At 34.2% G+C, this 17,762-nt stretch overlaps 5 protein-coding genes across 10 annotated transcripts; 3 read left to right on the top strand and 2 right to left on the bottom strand.

Moving 5' to 3' along the window:
* Positions 1 to 2,147, top strand: LOC149945402 (STAGA complex 65 subunit gamma-like). The gene is made up of 7 exons (XM_090174815.1): positions 1 to 237; positions 293 to 490; positions 648 to 757; positions 816 to 1,119; positions 1,172 to 1,372; positions 1,441 to 1,605; positions 1,664 to 2,147. Exons 1-7 carry the CDS (start codon positions 83 to 85, stop codon positions 1,677 to 1,679), a joined length of 1,149 nt encoding a protein of 382 aa, XP_090030941.1. The 5' UTR covers positions 1 to 82; the 3' UTR covers positions 1,680 to 2,147.
* Trs20 (trafficking protein particle complex subunit 2) lies at positions 1,717 to 2,627 on the bottom strand. The gene is made up of 4 exons (XM_090174818.1): positions 2,442 to 2,627; positions 2,132 to 2,279; positions 1,893 to 1,978; positions 1,717 to 1,829 (listed from the first exon to the last, which is right to left on the bottom strand). The coding sequence occupies exons 1-4, from the start codon at positions 2,532 to 2,534 to the stop codon at positions 1,731 to 1,733; spliced, it is 426 nt and encodes a 141-aa protein (XP_090030944.1). The 5' UTR covers positions 2,535 to 2,627; the 3' UTR covers positions 1,717 to 1,730.
* Positions 2,588 to 12,210, top strand: LOC149945400 (uncharacterized). 5 transcript variants are annotated; one of them, XM_090174809.1, is made up of 31 exons: positions 2,588 to 2,683; positions 2,852 to 2,954; positions 3,020 to 3,180; positions 3,528 to 3,959; positions 4,020 to 4,118; positions 4,177 to 4,269; positions 4,345 to 4,467; positions 4,529 to 4,718; positions 4,777 to 5,120; positions 5,183 to 5,363; positions 5,429 to 5,657; positions 5,738 to 6,025; positions 6,088 to 6,312; positions 6,375 to 6,620; positions 6,679 to 7,292; positions 7,345 to 7,433; positions 7,493 to 7,679; positions 7,743 to 7,894; positions 8,206 to 8,481; positions 8,571 to 8,854; positions 8,923 to 9,014; positions 9,168 to 9,327; positions 9,388 to 9,631; positions 9,689 to 9,868; positions 9,929 to 10,290; positions 10,354 to 10,555; positions 10,745 to 10,849; positions 10,913 to 11,022; positions 11,082 to 11,490; positions 11,547 to 11,615; positions 11,682 to 12,210. In XM_090174809.1, the coding sequence occupies exons 3-31, from the start codon at positions 3,034 to 3,036 to the stop codon at positions 11,808 to 11,810; spliced, it is 6,261 nt and encodes a 2,086-aa protein (XP_090030935.1). In that variant the 5' UTR covers positions 2,588 to 2,683; positions 2,852 to 2,954; positions 3,020 to 3,033; the 3' UTR covers positions 11,811 to 12,210. The 5 variants fall into 5 exon arrangements, with proteins under 5 accessions (XP_090030935.1, XP_090030936.1, XP_090030937.1 ...); XM_090174810.1 differs by having other exon boundaries at positions 2,622 to 2,683; positions 2,816 to 2,954; positions 3,032 to 3,180; XM_090174811.1 differs by having other exon boundaries at positions 2,622 to 2,683; positions 2,816 to 2,954; positions 11,085 to 11,490.
* LOC149945399 (uncharacterized) lies at positions 12,053 to 13,701 on the bottom strand. The gene is made up of 6 exons (XM_090174816.1): positions 13,468 to 13,701; positions 13,257 to 13,359; positions 12,709 to 12,794; positions 12,550 to 12,654; positions 12,433 to 12,489; positions 12,053 to 12,372 (listed from the first exon to the last, which is right to left on the bottom strand). Exons 1-6 carry the CDS (start codon positions 13,534 to 13,536, stop codon positions 12,091 to 12,093), a joined length of 702 nt encoding a protein of 233 aa, XP_090030942.1. The 5' UTR covers positions 13,537 to 13,701; the 3' UTR covers positions 12,053 to 12,090.
* Positions 12,955 to 17,761, top strand: LOC149945398 (mitochondrial disaggregase-like). 2 transcript variants are annotated; one of them, XM_090174813.1, is made up of 16 exons: positions 12,955 to 12,974; positions 14,015 to 14,307; positions 14,381 to 14,519; positions 14,579 to 14,682; positions 14,739 to 14,867; positions 14,937 to 15,034; positions 15,321 to 15,435; positions 15,496 to 15,573; positions 15,638 to 15,693; positions 15,748 to 15,841; positions 16,197 to 16,309; positions 16,368 to 16,524; positions 16,586 to 16,659; positions 17,106 to 17,225; positions 17,280 to 17,384; positions 17,441 to 17,761. In XM_090174813.1, the coding sequence occupies exons 2-16, from the start codon at positions 14,028 to 14,030 to the stop codon at positions 17,675 to 17,677; spliced, it is 1,899 nt and encodes a 632-aa protein (XP_090030939.1). In that variant the 5' UTR covers positions 12,955 to 12,974; positions 14,015 to 14,027; the 3' UTR covers positions 17,678 to 17,761. The 2 variants fall into 2 exon arrangements, with proteins under 2 accessions (XP_090030939.1, XP_090030940.1); XM_090174814.1 differs by having other exon boundaries at positions 12,956 to 12,974; positions 14,584 to 14,682.
* Position 17,762: the final 1 nt, after the last annotated feature.

Genomic DNA, 17,762 nt, shown 5'->3' with positions numbered 1-17,762 from the left:
TTTACTCAAATTAGAGAAAACCATTCGACGATGAGTTTATAAATGGGTTTATTATTTTAAATTTAATGGGTATTTAAACAAAATGTCGCATCAGAGGTGGGGAGATTTACCAATTATTCCTGACACGGAATCTGGAATAGCAGCCCTTGAAAGAGAGCAAATTACAAAACCAAGACCGCTTGAAATATCTGGAGCGAAGCTATATCAACCTGTCAAATCGGAAACCACTCCTCGCATGTAAAATTGTATTATAAAAAACTTTGCGTTTTGATAACTTAATTTATTTTACTAGCTTAACTGCTGAACAATGCGCTGTTGATCCACTAACTCAGCATTCCATTCAGTTAATTCAACATGTCAAAAAGTTAAGCACGTTCTTACAAGAAGAAATTGAGTATCAACCGCAACCATTACCTCCAATACCTGAGCTTCCTGAAGGAGCTATAGCTGATCGGAGACCTGGTGATATATCAGTTAAAGATACTCCAAGGTATTCTAAATGGTAATCCTAACTTAAAAAAGATGTAACTTGCTCTACATCAAAGCTAGAGTTACAACTTTTTAAAACTAAGGTACCAACATGTTCCTTTTCTTTTACCAATACTTTTGAATTACCAAACTCATGCTTATAATTCAAACTTTTACAGTGACTTTGTTTTGGGCAAGAAAAAATATATCCCAGAAATAACAAACAATGTACGCCGACAGCTGCTAATGAAATCTGTTTCGGCTATCTGTGCACATGCTGGGTTTGATAGTATGTTCCTTTTAAACTATTTTAACTATTCTTTGGTTAAAAATTTGTAATTTCCTAGGTGCCAATCAATATGTACTAGACACAATGATTGACATTGTTCATGATTACAACTCAAGAATGTGTAACATGCTCAGAGTAGCTGTTGACCGAGAGGCCTTGACAGGAAGTTCCGGTTTTGTAGATGTTGTTGAGCAAGTTTTTCATGAACTTGGTTTAGGTAGTGTTATTACACTGCACGACTTTTATCAGAACCGAATTGTGAACTATCACCAACATTTACTCAGACAGTGTCGTGAGCTAGAAGAAGAATGTGAAAGGCATAAAATGCCCGAGCAAAAAGTGACACTTGACAGTAAAATCAAGTACGGCACTTAATCAATAAATAATTTCTATGCCTAATGTAATTTATTTTAGAATAAAAGAAGAGGTTGTGTCAGAAATTCAGTTTCCTGAAAATGAATCTGAAGTAGCCGATGAACAACCTCAAACTCCTCCTCCATTAGAGGAATTACACGGCGCGCTACAGACATTGGAGAAAGCTGGCATAACAAATTTGAAAGATGAAGAGGCTATGAAGTGGTTACCTGGTCAAGTTCCTGTGAAAAAAGAACCAACGTAATCATTTTTCTTTCATTATTTCACTCAGACCTCAATAATATACTTTTAAAATTTAAAAATTTCAGGGCAGTGTCTCCTGATCCAGATGACGAAATTATAAATGTTAGTGATTCTCCAGATGCAAATCTAACAGACCCCGAAATATCTCAAAGCATATCATCAGTTTCATTATCAGACACAATGTCACCATCCACATTGGATAACTCTCATGGAAAACCACCAAAAAAGAAGTAATAATTGTAGCGCAACATTTTTAATCCAGTACTTATATTTTTTATTTTAATACAGGAAGAAAAAAGTGTAGCTATTTCAAAAACATAATATATTTTATTTACAAAAAATTGCGATATAAATATTATCCAGTTAAATATCTTCTACCATATGATTGAACTTTCTTTTCAAATAATGCTGATTTAATCGGGGTGTTGTGTTCGTAGAATGGATTTAGGGCATGCTGAAACAATTTGAAATGTTTTAAACATATCTCACACACATATTAAATATTACAGATATTTACTTTAATATAAATTTCATAAACATCTTGAAAGAAACATTTAATTCCATCTTCATTTTTAATATCATGAAGCATTAAAAACCTCATTCGTAAAAAATGTTAAGGAGTAGATGATACCAAAAGTAAAAAGTTTAATGATTTTGTAAATTGGATTTGTACTACTGCTAAATTAAGAGCAAAATCAAGAGTGATAAGTTGAATTGAAAATTTTTTTAAGGGTTCTCATTTTTATAAAAGGATATTGCTTGCAGTCACAAATGCTGAGACGTACCACTCGTTAAATTTATCTACTATTTTTAAGTACATGTTATTGGTCAGCCACATGTGTTCATCTACTAGATCGAGAGCGGCATGAGCAATAAATTCACTTAGATGCCTATGATCATCTCTCTATTAGAATGTTCAAAATAATACACATTTTTATGCCGTTTTGATAATATTGGTATTAATTAGAAGTAGAATATCAGAAGTATATAAATAATACGAGGTGATGTAAGACATTGACAAGACAAAGGCTTATGGGAATATTTTAAATTTTCCTTATATTCATACCCGGTGGTCTGTTTTATTCGAAGGATAAAACTCCATTTCGAAAATAGGATTATCATTATAGCCAACGATGACAAAATAATATATGCCCGACATTATAAATCCAACGAATTATTGTGTTGAAGAATAATTATATATCAACTAACTCCATCGAAAAATCAATAGTCACGTGCTCACATGTAAAAAAATAGACATTCGTGGCGTCAAATCGTCAACGTCGAGAAAAATTCTAAAGCGGCGACACGGTGAGTGATATTCATCTTGTTATTAAATGCGGTTTTCGTTACATTTTTAAATCATTAGTTATTATTTTTCACAATTTATATGTATTTTGTTTGATATTAAAAAACAACTAAGTAATTTTTAATTGTCATTAGGTTGTATTTTCTCAAAACATGATTGACATTTTATAGAGCCTCGGCTATCTATAAATAGCATGGAGTGAATGCGGCCTCACTGCATCAGTCTCTAACCCGCCTTTCATATCTTACGTTCTTTAACCTACATGTACATTAAGTAATTATATTTTTTAAATGTTTTTTGTACGTATAATTCCTTCATTAACGTGTATTTAACATCAGTTTAACTAATAGATATGGCGTCAGGAGGGCATTATTCTTTGCCCCAAAATTCTCGAACCTCTACATCTAACAGCGTAGTGGCTAATAATAGGAATCGGAATGATACTGCATGCGAAAATGAAAGTCAAGGACCACCCTGGCTTTTGACAGCAAACAATCTTGTAAGTTTTCATTTTAAAATTTTTACTTGAGTACGTTGTTTGTACCTCCCTAATTCTGAAGAAGTGCGTAGTACTTGCAGAGATAATATTAAAAAATTTCAACCCACTTTTGACTCCCCAAAGTCCCCACCTGACTTAAAATAGGAAATCTATTTATAGACACCCTGGAAAGTTTGCTTATTTGAAACCTATACTTTTAGGGCTTTAGTCTTAAGAGAAGGTTTTTAGCAATTTTGCAATCAGGTAAGGAGTGAGGGTGCTGTAAATAGATTCCATTTTTTTTTATAGTGAAATACAATTTTTAAGCAATTAAACTAGTAATAAATTAGATATTCTTTATATTGTAGAGTTTGCACACCTCAGCAGCTGAGAATAGACTATCTAAAAAGCAAAGAAATAAAAGCAAACCTAAAGTTACTCCAATTACTGATACTTCCCTGTCAACCGAGTCATCTCCTCAAGCATCTGGTGGTCACAAAGCTGCGCAAAAACTCACACCGGCAACAAAGTTAACCTTTCATCATAAAAAAGATGGTGATTTGAGTGAAAATAATCATAGTCGTTACTCAAAAATGCCTAGTGATATAGACCAAGATGGCTTAGATTCCGATGAATCTGGTGCTGAAGCACCAAGAGACCTTAGATACAGCATTAGTCAGCGACGACCTAAAAAGAACATTCAAAATGGACTGGGGCCGAAGAAGGTCTTAGAAAATTTATCAAGTAGCTCAAGCAAGCAAGATAATACTAACAAATTGGTTAGTTTTTCAAAACCAAAGGTATAAGCGATTTTAAAATTAAAATTTCAGAAGTTTTCAAATACTTTTTGGATTTTATAGCCTGATACTGGGGTTTTGGTTGAAAGACTAATGCATTTACGCGATTGCATCAAACAAGTCAGTACTATCATGCAGAATTTGGAAAAAACTGACAGTGTGGTAATTTAAAAAAAAATATATAAATATTTCAATTTTGTAATATTATATTGGAATTTAGGCTGCTCGTAGCCAACTTGGAAATATGGAACAAATGCTGGAACAGCTCAAATCGGAAGAACAAGAGCATTTGGAGCTTCTGCAGCAGGTTTTGGTAATATTTTATTTTATCTACCTCTAATTTTGATATTCCATCCTCCTAAATTCTAACCAAAATGGTGATTTAAAGTCCGTTAAGGATGGTACGGCTGCTGCTTCCTCAGCTGCTCATCGCAATGAAGCAGCTGCATTAGATTCATCAAGCTCAACGATCGAAGATGAAAATCAGCCCACTATTTCACCTCATCAAAATGTAATTTTTATAATTACTAATTGCAGTCAATTCAATAATTTTAATTTAATTTTATTGGCAGATTCTTAATCATGAAGATGAAGATGAAGATGACGAAGAGACGAGTGTAGCAATAGAGAAACGCAATGAGCTTTTGCAAAAAATGGTTGCATCTCAGAAAAAACTAGTGGCACTCAAAGAACAGCAAACGGCGCTTTTAAGCATGCAGAAAAAAGCTGAAAGTCGGTTGGCTGAGGTTAAAGCTTTTCATGGTATGTTTTACATCTTCTGAGTTCTATTATTTTGATTTATTATAATCTTGTGTTTCAGAGCAATTTTTGGAGGCTGGTCAAACCAGTGACGATGTTGAATGGTCTGGCTTATTAACTGTGAACCATAATGGTTTCCAGTCTAACAGTGATATTGATCATTCACAAAATCAGCCTGCTGTTGTGCCACCCGTTAGTACTGGTAATGTTGAATGGGATTTGGCAGTGAATCATAACTGTCCTCAGATGTCGAAAGGAAATTCCAAACTGGCCCGTAAGGAAATAAAGAAAAGTGGCAGTGGAGGAAGTGTCAATAAGGGGATAACTTCAATTAATACCACCGAAATTCAAAATCTACATTCACGCCTTCGAGCCTTACAAGAATTTGCCAATAATACACCATTGGTAATGTGCTCAACTAATTAGTTTCAATCCATCACTAATTATAATATATTGAACCCTACTAGGATGATCAGCAAGGTTTAAATGGGGGGGGTGATGATGAGGCGACGGCTATTTCTGACTTGCATCGTAAGAAACTGGAGAATAAGCTCAAAGAGTTGCAAGAGAAGAAAAATCAAATGGATAACTTGTTAGCTGAACTTTCCATGCATGTTACGTCTACACAAGTTAATGGCCCTGTAAATGGTAAGGAAAGTCGAAACTTTTTGTGCATTGTTTTTCATTTTTTAATTTCATCAAACTTTACCTAGATTCCAATCAAGCTAGCGGAGTTAATGCTAATGTAGAATTTTCAAATGATACTGAGGATACACTCGCAGAGGCTAGACAGTATATAGAGTCTGTAAATTCTGGTGAAAAAAATCGTAAAATGGAAGAGCTCAAGAAGAAACTGAAGCAATTGAAAATACTTACTGAAAATATTGAAGGATCTGCATTGGAAGAAGATATCCAAGCTCAAGGAGAATCTGGTCAATGGAGGTCTCAAATTTCATTTTACATGTGTATCATAATCACTGATGTGTTACAGTATGCAAATGTCTTATTTTTTTTTAATTTAGGGGAAGGTATCCTGGAAATAAACGTGAAAAAACTCAAGGTCCAGCTTTGAAATCTGATAATCTACGTCGTGATCATACTGCACCTGGCTTTCCAGCAAGAAGACATTACGAAGCTGAAGGGAGAGCGAATGAAGACGGCGACAATACCACTCAGGCTACTGCTTCAAATGCTGGAGCAGTTGCTGTTGCTGCTGCCGCTACAGCCATAGTTTCCCCATCAACTAACCTATCACTGTCGCAAGAACAAAGTATTATGGAAGAACATGCTGAAATTGAAGCCAAAGTTGGGTATGTATATTAGTCTTCTTTCAAAATAATAATCCTTGTTCTACTAGTTTCCTTTCTTGCAGGAAACTTCTGGCAGCCAAGAATAAACTGCAAAAGTTGCAGAGTTTATTGGGTGCTGTTCATCAATTTCGGCAATCGGGGGAACCGCTTCCCAATGATATCATACAGTTTATAGCCAATCTTCAACCTGGTTTTGAAGGTTTGAATGACCTGTCTCCAGCCGAGGGAAATCGCAATACTGCTGATGATGGATCTCATCGCAATGTTCCAAATCAAGATGCATCTCGGTAATTTAATCACCTTATAAATTTTTTTTTAAATATTTTTCTATAAGATTGAATGTTTCTAGATTACATGATGTGGAAGAGCAATTGATGAGGCAACAAAGAGAATTAGAAAATTTGACTGAAGAACGTAAAAGGCTGTTGACAATGCAAGAGCAATTGCAGGTTTTGCAACAGCAGCAACAACAATTTGGAGCTACTGCCGGAAAGAATAATGAACAACGTTCGAGTGGTGAAGGTGGTAGCATTACTAAAAAGGATAGGAACTCTTCTAATCTTCTGTTATCCGGATCAAGTGGTGACATATCAAGGTAATTCTTTTGGGGCTTTTAAATTTTCAATTATTAAAATGTTTAAATGTACAAAAAGAACCAGGATAGTTTGCGAGGATAACCTTCAAAGAAGTAGAGCCTGTTCATCGGAAAATATCAGAGCCACTAAAGATACCAATAGCAAAGCCCCAAATTTGGTTAACGTGTCGAGAAAATATCCAGTAAAGTATGAAACACCCAAACGAATGGATGACCCTGCCTTGGCTTTCTTACATGATGAATTAAGTCAAAGCCTAGCCTTAAGGGATGAGTTACAGCACCAGAAAGTAGTTTTGCAAGAATTACTTCGTCAGGAGCAGAACAAACAGATAGGATTCTCGCAAAATCAAGACTTGAGAAGTCAAAGTGGGTCCTCTGAAAAATCCGAATTAGTTGAGGGATCCAGCAGCGTCATGGCACCTGATACAACTGTGGCAGCCACTTGGGGTGGGTCTAGCACTCAGGATAATTTGGATGACGAAGTTGAAGAAGAGCCATTGGAGAGTTTGGAGGAGCAAGATGAAGATGAGGGAAGCGCTACAGAACTTAATCAGACGGAAGAACGAATTCAAGAACTACTTCAGCCATTTATTGAAGAACAAAATTTGCCGGATAATGAATCATTAAATCGCAGACGAAATATCAGACAGTGCAGAGTGCATGGATATAAACGTAAGATATTTTTTGTCTGTCATTTTATTTGCCTAATGCCATTCATAATCAGGTGGACTCTTAAATCAATGGAGGAAAAACTTCCAAGCACCTACCTCAAAAAAGAATGAACAGCCTTCTTTTCGACAACCAAGGCCAGAGGTAATTGGTTTAGTTAGTTGACCGAATTGTGATTTTTATGAATTTTATAAAATATTCAGCCTGAAGTTCCTGTTCGTGATGATTCTTTGGAACCTTTAACAAACACAGAGGGAAGACGACGTCAATTCACAAAATACTTTCAACAACAGTTAGATCAAACTAATTCGCTATGTCAGTCAGTTTTGAAAGACCAACAAGCACTTAGTGGAATGCTCTTATCTAGCTCTGCTTCAAATCAACCTTTGGGTGAATAGAAATTATCTTATTTTTATTTCAAGTTATTGTGATTTTAAAAAAGTGGTTTTTTAGTTCCGGGGCAAGGAACTCCACCTGATATGTTAAGATATTACTCGCAACTTTTTCAACAACAGCAACAACTTCTGCTTTCTTTGAGCCATTGCTATCATCTGTTGAATATGCAACAAATGGAAATTTTTCAGCTACATCAATTTATTCAGCAGGTAATGTTAATCTATTTTCATAAAACTTATTTTATTCCAAAGTCCTAATTCTTTCATCTTTTCCTCTTTTTAACTAATGCTATTTATTGCTAACACAAACTACTTTTTCAGAAATATAATTTGAAGTTTTTTATGTAGTGAAACCATTTATTAAACGCAAATAAAGCTTACTGGTTTTTCAATGTTAATAGGCATAATTATGTTTGGTTTCATTAACTTTACTAATGGTTTTACTAAATGCCTCGCAAATAAGTGGCATGCATCCCGTTTCAAATTTTCCCTTGTTTTTATGTGTTTGTTTATCCTATCAGAGTTCTGAATCCGAAGGCATTGTGCCTCAACCGTCTCCCGTTAGCACCCACATGGCGAACGATGAATTCAACTTCCGTCCCTGGTGCATGACACCTTGGCTAAGCTCTTCATCCTTGCAGAATCCTTTAAATTTTGGGCCTCCCGTGACACCCTTTTGTTTCAACCCTGTGCACCCTAGTGCTCCTTCTTTCCCTTTAAACACTGGGGCCCCTTCTCATGTCGCACCCACCGCTGCCCAAGATGAAAGAGGAGCTACTGAAACTCTTAACAATCAGGTCCGTTTTTCCCACCTATTAACCTATTAATACTAATATCAGAGGCTGCTCTTTAACCCTTTTGAATTTACTAATTATTATAATTTCAGGTTCCGCCAGGTACAAGGGCAAATAATTTCCTTGACAACTTTCGTAGCTACTCGCGTCAGAATTTACTATCAGGTGCCCCTACAACTGTTCTTTCCAAAAGTAACGAGCACCTCAGTGCCACAGCTTTGTCCGCTGTTCCCTCAGCTACTTCCCAAATGAGGCCTTCCCTCTCTTTTTGTGCCACATCAGATGTTCCAGCTTCGAGAGCTCAAAGAGCTAGAGACCTAACATCACAGCAGTTTCCAGGATCTTATTCCCTTCCCTCAATTTCTGCGACTGGAAGGTAATTTTCATCAGCCCTGATTTAAGTTTTTTTAAATTATTTTTATAATGGGTTTTTCAATATTTTAGGAGAAGTACAACACCAAGTGCATCACCTCAAACTAGTAATGGCGCTAGGCCTAGAACCAAACGACCAAATCTGAATCAAGAACAAGGAAATGGTACGCTAAATTATGAAGCTACTCTTAAATAATAATAATAATAATAATAATCAGCTAGGCTAATACCCAAGGCACCACCTTAGGCCTAAGTCATTGAGCGACTTTTAAAGCCTTTAATTATTTTCTTTGTTACTAATTATTATTATTTTGTAGTTGGAACTAGAAGAACATCGGGCTTTGTGAACCTACTTGACTTAAGTGAACACACCCGTCAAAATCCGCGAAGTCCATCAAGTAATCAAGATTTCCATGTACCTAATACGAATATTGGATCAAATCCTATAGATCTATCACCTCCAACTACGAGGCCCATGTGAGATACTGGAATTTCTGGTTTTAAAGTGCGAAGAGTTATTAAAAATTTATTTTTCAGGTCCAATGAAACTCCAAGTCAGCCTGAAAATTTGGAAACTTTGAGAGATTCCATATATATGGAGGTTACTTCTTTAATATCGAGCTATGAACAGCAACCAGAGATGTTGTCTGATCTATTAAAACAGCTTCAAAATATTGGAACTGCTTCGAATAATCAGTCATGGAAAGCCTTAACCACCATAAAAGAATTACTGAATCAAGGAAGTGACAATAGTAACATATCATCTGGGTTACGAAGAAAGGTATAATTTTTTCTGCATTTTAGTGTTTACCTCTGCTTAAAAATTTATGTATTGCAGGGAGACACTAGAAATAAAGTGCTCACTTCTCATAATTTAACGAGCTTATCTGAATTTGCCAGACAGAGACTCAATAGTAATGATTTGCAAACAAACTCTTCAGCTTTACCGAACAACAATGTATTTACTAGGGATAATGTTGAAAATGAAGCTGTCAGATTGTCTGAACATGTTAATGAGGTATTATTTACATAACTGTTATCTTAATTCTAACACTATTAAAATTAAAATTGTTTTTAGTCCCCTATGGACGAATCTTCCTCTTCTAGTACATCATGGCCTAAAAACTCTACAGGAGCAATACAAAAGAAATACAGTCGTCACTTATCTAATTCAGCAAGTCACTCGCTCAATGCGAATGAAGCTACTCAAGACAGCACTTCCTCTTTAGATCATCAAGTGAAACAAGCTATCCTAAACTTAGTTCCATTTCTTCAAAATCACTTGATGGAGGACTGCAGTTTGCATTTGCAAGCCCAACTCTGTTGCCACGTCATGAATGCTCTGCAGAATTTGCCAGTTCATCAGCAGTCTCTAAGATTTTTTCGAAGTCAATTACTACAAGCAATGCAACAAACCTTGGCTAAATATCTCGGAAAAAGGTATTTATTTATTTTTTGTAGTAAACTAGTAGTGTACTGTATTACAAATTTTTCTATATTCAGAGTAAGAGATTGCGAAGAATACATGTTGATGGAATTGACTGAAGTTGTTTTGAAGGAACTCGCTTTACACAAAATAATGCAGAGAAAGAAAGATGATAACCATCGTGATTGGCCGTCGCTAGATAACAATACGCTTTCAACAAGGATTGAAAATAACCCACTTCCAGTTCACACCACAGAGAGCTCAACTGTTAATAGAATGGTAATTAAAATAACAATTAAAGTGTTAGCTAAAAATATAATAAAAATTGATATTTGTTGTATTTTCACCCATTTCGCTTGAGTATATAATTGAAATTTGATTTATCTAATGAAAATTGGATAACTTTCAAATCTCACTCAACAAACAGATCCATAAAATGGCAAATGTCGCGTTTGTTTCGTTATACAGGATTTTGATTCTCCTCAATCAAATGAAGGAAGATTTTTGGGCTCTGAGGTTTTTTCGGAGAATGAGTTGTTCAATAATGAAAAGCATGCCGTATCGGATCACAGAGTAAGTCTCTCATTGTATATAGAATCTACTTTAATTAATTTTCATGATATTTCTGTCAATAAGGAATGGGTGGAAGTTACATTCCACAAAGATGATGGTAACTTGCATGGACAAATCTCAGAGAGCAGTGCTGAATCTTCTAGCCAGAGGTCGCACATTGATATCCAGCCAGAGTAATAACCTGGAAAGTTGTCATTAGATTTTAAAAAATTTCAAAAATTATTGTATGCAGTAGGTTAGATGTTCGGGCAGCCCCAGATGGAATCGCTGCTGCACCTCATCCCTCTGCTATGGTGTTACCAATGAGCCCTCGCCTTTTGGAAGAAGAATCAGGTTACGATTGCGATGCGGAAGGAGAAACTGAACCAGAAGTGGAAGCTGAAAATGATGAAACTAAAAATTTGGCTGAAGCTGATCAGTCTGCTGGGCAACTTGGATCCCTCAACGATAGACTTCCACATTGCTTAAGGGATGGAGCCGTTGGAGCCGCGTCGAATTCGTCACATCTCAGGAATGCTAACCTGTCAGTAGTTCATGGTGCAGTATGTGAAGATAGGCACGATGAACACCTACTTAATGGGGAGTTAGTTATCATGGAAGACTTAGGAGCCGCTGGAGGCGAAGCTTTGTCCCAAGGACAGGTAATTTTTTATATGCCTTAAATAATTCTGTGAGATTTTATAATGTCTTAATGCAGACCTCCGCTGCTGAAGGAGAAGAACTAACGTTAGATGATATCCCAACGAAACTGGAAACAATGTCACCTGTAAGTCTTTATATTTGTGGAAGTGTTTCTTAATTATTAGCTAATTGAAGTGCTATTTTATTTAAGGATGAATTGCGTAGGCAAATAGTAGATGAACAAGCTTCCAATTCTATCCTGCAAGAAATAGTGTCTGATGGCCAAGGCATTGGTATTGTTGGGGATAAAGATAATTCCAAAGACCCAGGTGCCTTGTGAATCTTGTAAATGTACACCTCGTGTGATGGATATTTCCTAGTTAATATTTTTTTATATTTTTTCCTAAACTATAACTTAAAGAACAGAACTGGCCCCAAAAAATCGCGACATAGAATGTGTACAACTTTCGCACACCCTTTAATTTGCCAGTTACATTTGACTCTACTCATTTCAGTTTTTTTTTTCAATGTTTTTACTTCCGAATTCTGTTACATTTATTTTGTGTTGTGAATAAAACTATATTGGTTGCTGGAAAAGAAATATATGTATACTTAGGATGTCAAACATCAATATCGGAGCTGGGTGCCCCATTCTGTAGCATTCCTAGTGGTTGGGCTCTAGAGGGTTTTTTATTTCTCAATTTCTTGGTAGTTAAAAATAAAAGCCTGGATCTGCGTGAGCTGGGAGTTGGTTCGGTTTCATTGTCATCGTCAATTATCAGATTTTCCATTGATTCTGATATGGATGGTATACGTTGATGATTACGGTTGTAAAACTCTGCAACAATCCCCTTGTGTTTAACATTTTCATAATGGGAAGCCACACACAATATGCAGTAAACCTAGAAATGTTGATATGAAATTTATTATTTAGGCTTTAATTGGGTGGGGGAGTACAGTACATTAAATGCATAGATGATTATCACTGCAAGAACGCCTCCTATCACTGCGCCTACAACCTAAATTAAGAAATTGTAGTTAATTAAACTTATAAAATTGTAATATATATTTCAATTTACAATTTTGGAAACCACTCCTATTCCGCATAAAACCACGATCACGGAATTACCCAATAGATCCAGAACCATACAGGTAAGCCAAGGTGTAAAATATAAGTACTTGTCCTGGATTAATTATATTAATTAATATTGGTTTTCATTCACACATTTCAATATTACTTTAAATATGCCATATAATAGCATTAGCGCTGCTCCGATAAATAAGAGGGAATAGACCATAATCCATAAAAATACAGCTTGAATTGCTAAAAATAAAATTACTTAATTAAGGGGGGTATTATATAATAAAGCGATCATAGATGGCTGCAGATCAGCTCCCAAGCTTCTGTAACCTAAAGCTTGTTATTGCGTCATTACTTTGTCTTTTACTTTTAAAAGTATGAAAAAGCACGCGTGTTTTCTGTTAAAATCGATTTAAAAATTAGGTAAATATATTATTATATTTACGTAATTTAATGACATGGTTATAAATATAAACTTAAGGTACTGTGGCTTTAAGGTTTGGATGTGTAAATATATTGGAAAAAGGAAATATATATTTGCTTTTTAGATTTGGTTTTAAGAAAGTTAAGGCATAATTGAACACTCCATAGCATGCTTATCTTAGGTTTTAACCGGTGCTGTTTATTCCTAATTTTAAATTATCATGCAGTGCTGACTATAAATTGATGTGCAAGTTTAGGCCCGCTGTACAAAAGTTTACATACTAGGAACTGGAATGTGCTCAAAAGGCTGTCCTAGTGCATTTTTAACATTTCTTGCATGTGCTGAGCAATAAGATGCAATGATAAAAGCAGTTATTCTTGTAATCTATGTAAAAGAGAAAAGTTAGCATCAGTTGTTTTTAAGTTGGAAGTTTGTAAATTATAGTTCTGGTTTTTAAAAAAAAACCATAGTAAGTTTTATCCAATACATTACCACAGTATACAGCCCAACCATCAAACTGCCATCTCTCACGTTATTGAAACAACACCAAACTTGCAACATATTTTGTCTAATTAAGATTTAATAGCTTCTCGTGTTTAATTTGTGCCGTTTTGTGGTTACTTAAAATTGACATTCAAGATAATTGTAAGATTTAAGGTTGGATCTTTTTGTTTAGAAGTGAGTAGGACAGTTAAGTTTGGAAACTGTTACTCGCATTCTCTTTTGGAAGTATGTGGAGGCTTGCAGATAGACGCTCAATCAAGAGCTAACCAAATCTTAGATAAGGCCAGCCGTATCATTTTACCTGGTACTTTTGGATAAGGGTAGCCTTATCAAAATTTACCTGGTACTTTTTATAACTTTATCAATAGACGTAGATGGCTATTTAGTGCAAATTCAATGCAATTTCTGATATGTAAAAAGGAAATTAATTAGGTATTTCATAAGAGATAAATATAACTTTTTATGTATTTCATCAGGTTATCAAAATTAAAATGTGTATTCATTTTAATGTACCATAAATTATACTTTATTTCAGATAAATATTTGAAATGATACAAACTTTATTACAAAAACTGTCAAAAAACATATTTATTCCTATAAATGGAGTGGCTAGACAAACAAGTTTATCAGCGTTTAAAAATTCTCAATTGTTGCAACTCACCAGCTTTATACCAAAGAACTCATCTAAGATACGTTATTTATGCCTGTATAAAGTTGTTAGATTAATGAAAACACCTCTGTGTAATAGATTTTATCAAAAAACAGTATTATCAAGTTCCCTTGCTTTAACTTACGCATTTTGTTACAAGAAAAATGATAAAGAAAATGGTATGTATCACTTGTTTTAAAGAAATTACAACTTTTTATACTTATTGATGATATAAATATTTAATTAATAAAGAAGAAAAGTTTTTGCACGCTGCAAAAATTGGTAATGACGATGAGATAAAGAAATTATTAAAATTCGGAGTTGATCCTAATCTTCGACACGAATTTGGTTGGACAGCTCTACATGTTGCAGCCATGAATGGTCAAACAAAGTATGATGACCTTTTACTCAAACAACATAATTATGCAATATGTAATTTTTCATTATCAGCGTAGTCGAAATATTATTAGAAGCTGGTGCTGATCCTAATATTGGTGATAATTTTTCAAATGTTTATCAAACAGCAAAAGAAAAGAGAGTTAATTCTCTAGAAGGTATATGAAGCCTTTGAACCGTATATATTTACTTCTAAACTTCTTTAATTTTTCAGTGTTAGTTGTAAGAGAAGATGAATTTTCTGATAGATTAAACAATCGTGCAAATTTTAGAAATTGTACGCCACTTCATTATGCTGTCTTAGCTGATAAGATAGATATTATAAAAGTACTTCTCGATCATGGTACGAGATTTAAATTTAAAAAATAATTATAAATGTCAATAATAAAAATTTGCTTGTAAAATTTCTAAGGCGCTGATCCAACAATAGAAAATGACAGTGGAAGTAAGCCCGAATATTATGCTAGAACAAATGAAGTTAAGAAGATGTTGATAAAAAATGCTGAAATGGTAGACTTTAATTGAAAATAAGCTACATAATAAGTCCATAATATTGTTCCATAAGTTAGTCACTTTGGGGAATATTTTACTGAGAGCCAGTAATGGAGTGACGTCATCACAAGAAGACTATGCGTGAGGCGGACGCAAAACGGCAACGTAGCCCGAAATGCAGTCTGTCTTGTGAATAGCTCTCAGTAAAACTTTTGCATGTGAAGAATAGGAAGTGTCACACTTTTGTAACAATATTATACACTTATGGTTACATAAATTAAATATATATAATTATGTGTTTTAGTATTTGGAAAAATTAAGACAACGAGAAGCTGAGGAGAGACGTAGATTTCCTTTAGAACAACGTATAAAAGAACATATTGTAGGCCAGGAAGGAGCCATAACCACTGTGTCAGATGGTTAGAATTTTACATCTATTTAAAATTTATTGTATTGAATAATAAAATTTACAACAATAGCCATTAGACGAAAAGAAAATGGCTGGTGTGATGATGAGCATCCTTTAGTATTTTTATTCTTGGGGTCCTCCGGAATAGGTATAGCTCTAATTTAAATGACTATTGCGCAAGTTTCAATGATATATACATAATATCAATATAGGAAAAACAGAATTGGCGAAACAGAGCTCAAAATATGTTCATAAAGAAAAGAAAGGGGTAGGTTTTTTTTTATTTTAATAAGTTTCAGTTGTGGCTGATGATTGTTTTAAGAGTTTTATAAGGTTTGACATGTCAGAATATCAAGAAAAACACGAAGTTGCGAAATTAATTGGTTCACCTCCCGGCTATATTGGACACGATGAAGGTGAATTAAAAGACAAATTGGTAGAATAGACCATAAATTTAATAAAACTGAAATCACAGTAATTCAGCAAGATATGCCTTCAAGGCGGTACAAGATTTGAATGAAGACTAACATTTTAAATTTCAAAGCACACTAAAAAAATAAATAATAAACCATAACGAAAAGAAAGCGTATCATTTAGTTAAGCTGGAAATTCCATTCCAAATTTAAAAATCAGTCTTATTTTCTTCAGTAACTATAAGGATGGTTACTGAAGTACTGCGATCTCAGGTTTATCAAATTTACGGTCTATTCTACCAATTTGTCTTTTAATTCTTATATTTCGACCATTGGTGGCTTCTTACCTACGATGAAGGTGGTCAACTTACAAAGAAATTAAAGGCATTCCCGAAAGCAGTTGTTTTATTTGATGAAGTTGATAAAGCCCATCCGGATGTTTTAACAGTTTTACTCCAACTTTTTGATGAAGTATGTATTTTATGAAAATTTATCAAATTATTCTCAATAAAATTTTCAACTTTTGTAGGGAAGGTTAACGGATGGTAAAGGAAATACCATAGAGTGCAAAGACGCAATTTTTATAATGACTTCTAACTTGGCCAGTGATGAAATTGCTCATCATGGAGTAAAATTGCGCGCTGAGGCAGAACAAATTGCTAAAGAGCGATATAATAGTTCTAGCGGTAAATTTATTGTCTTTACAATAGTAATACTACTAGTTTATAATTTATCTTATTATAACAGATGATAAAGAAGTAGTCGAAAAAATCACAATTTCTAAGAACTTTAAAGAAAAAGTTGTCCAACCAATTTTAAAGGTAACTTTTTGATATTTCAGGGCTCCCATCAGGTCCCTAAAATACCTGAATGACCCTATTTTTTTGACGTTCTTAAACCACTTAAAAATCGGAAATTGGTCCCTAAATCGCCCTATTTCTAGTAAATTTGGTGAAAAGTACCATCCGTTTTTAATATTGAACCAGAATTGTATCGATTCATGTTAATAGCTCTAATTCACTGCATTAGGTGGCGCAACGAGCCCAGCTAAATTGAAATATTCTTAAAATTCATAATAAGGCTCATTGTCGTGAAGTTGAACTAAGTCATTTTTGTAAAAATTAAAGTTTAAAGAAAGATCTAATTTTTTTTATTAAAATGGTCCCTATTTGGTTCATACTTTTCAAAATTTAGTTCCTATTTTTAGCTAGATTTTGGTGGGAGCCCTGATTTTTGTTAATAATTTTTAATGTATTAAAATTTTTAGCGGCACTTTAGAAGGGATGAATTTTTAGGTCGTATCAATGAAATAGTGTACTTTTTGCCATTTTCTCACTCGGAACTACTCCAACTTGTAGTTAAAGAATTGCAGTTTTGGTCCAAAAAGGTAGCTAATATTATATTTAACTAGAACATTTAAATTAAAACAAATTTTTATTAGGCAAAGGAGAAACATGATATTGATTTGACATGGGATAGGAAAGTGATTGAAGTTTTAGCTGATGGTTATAATGTTTATTATGGGGCAAGATCCATCAAACACGAGGTAATTTAACATAATGTTTTCAGTGTTATTTTATAATTATTTGAATTTCTTTTAAGGTTGAACGGCGTGTTGTTAATCAATTGGCAGCTGCTCACGAGCATCAATTGATTAAAAAAGGTAGTTGCGTTCATATTACAGTTGAGGTTGAAAATAAACCACCTAATTCCGGTGAAAATGAAATAACTTACGCTATAAAATTACAATTGATGGAGAAAGGCAAAAAGGGTAAATCTTTGCTGCTGAACCTACCATTGAGCAATTCGGCACCATTAAACACATCTTATTCTGTCTAAGAAATATTATTTATTATTCGGTCTTATTAGGAAAACTAAATGTATATAACTTATTTTAAATAAATTTAATTTTGTTGAAAAAGAA

Source organism: Leiobunum rupestre, chromosome 5 (genome assembly GCF_980474605.1).
Source record: "Leiobunum rupestre chromosome 5, qqLeiRupe1.1.hap1, whole genome shotgun sequence".
In the NCBI taxonomy this organism is placed as follows: Eukaryota; Metazoa; Arthropoda; class Arachnida; order Opiliones; family Sclerosomatidae; genus Leiobunum; species Leiobunum rupestre.
Note: the sequence above shows the minus strand (reverse complement) of the source record. Positions and strands in the feature narration are given on the sequence as shown.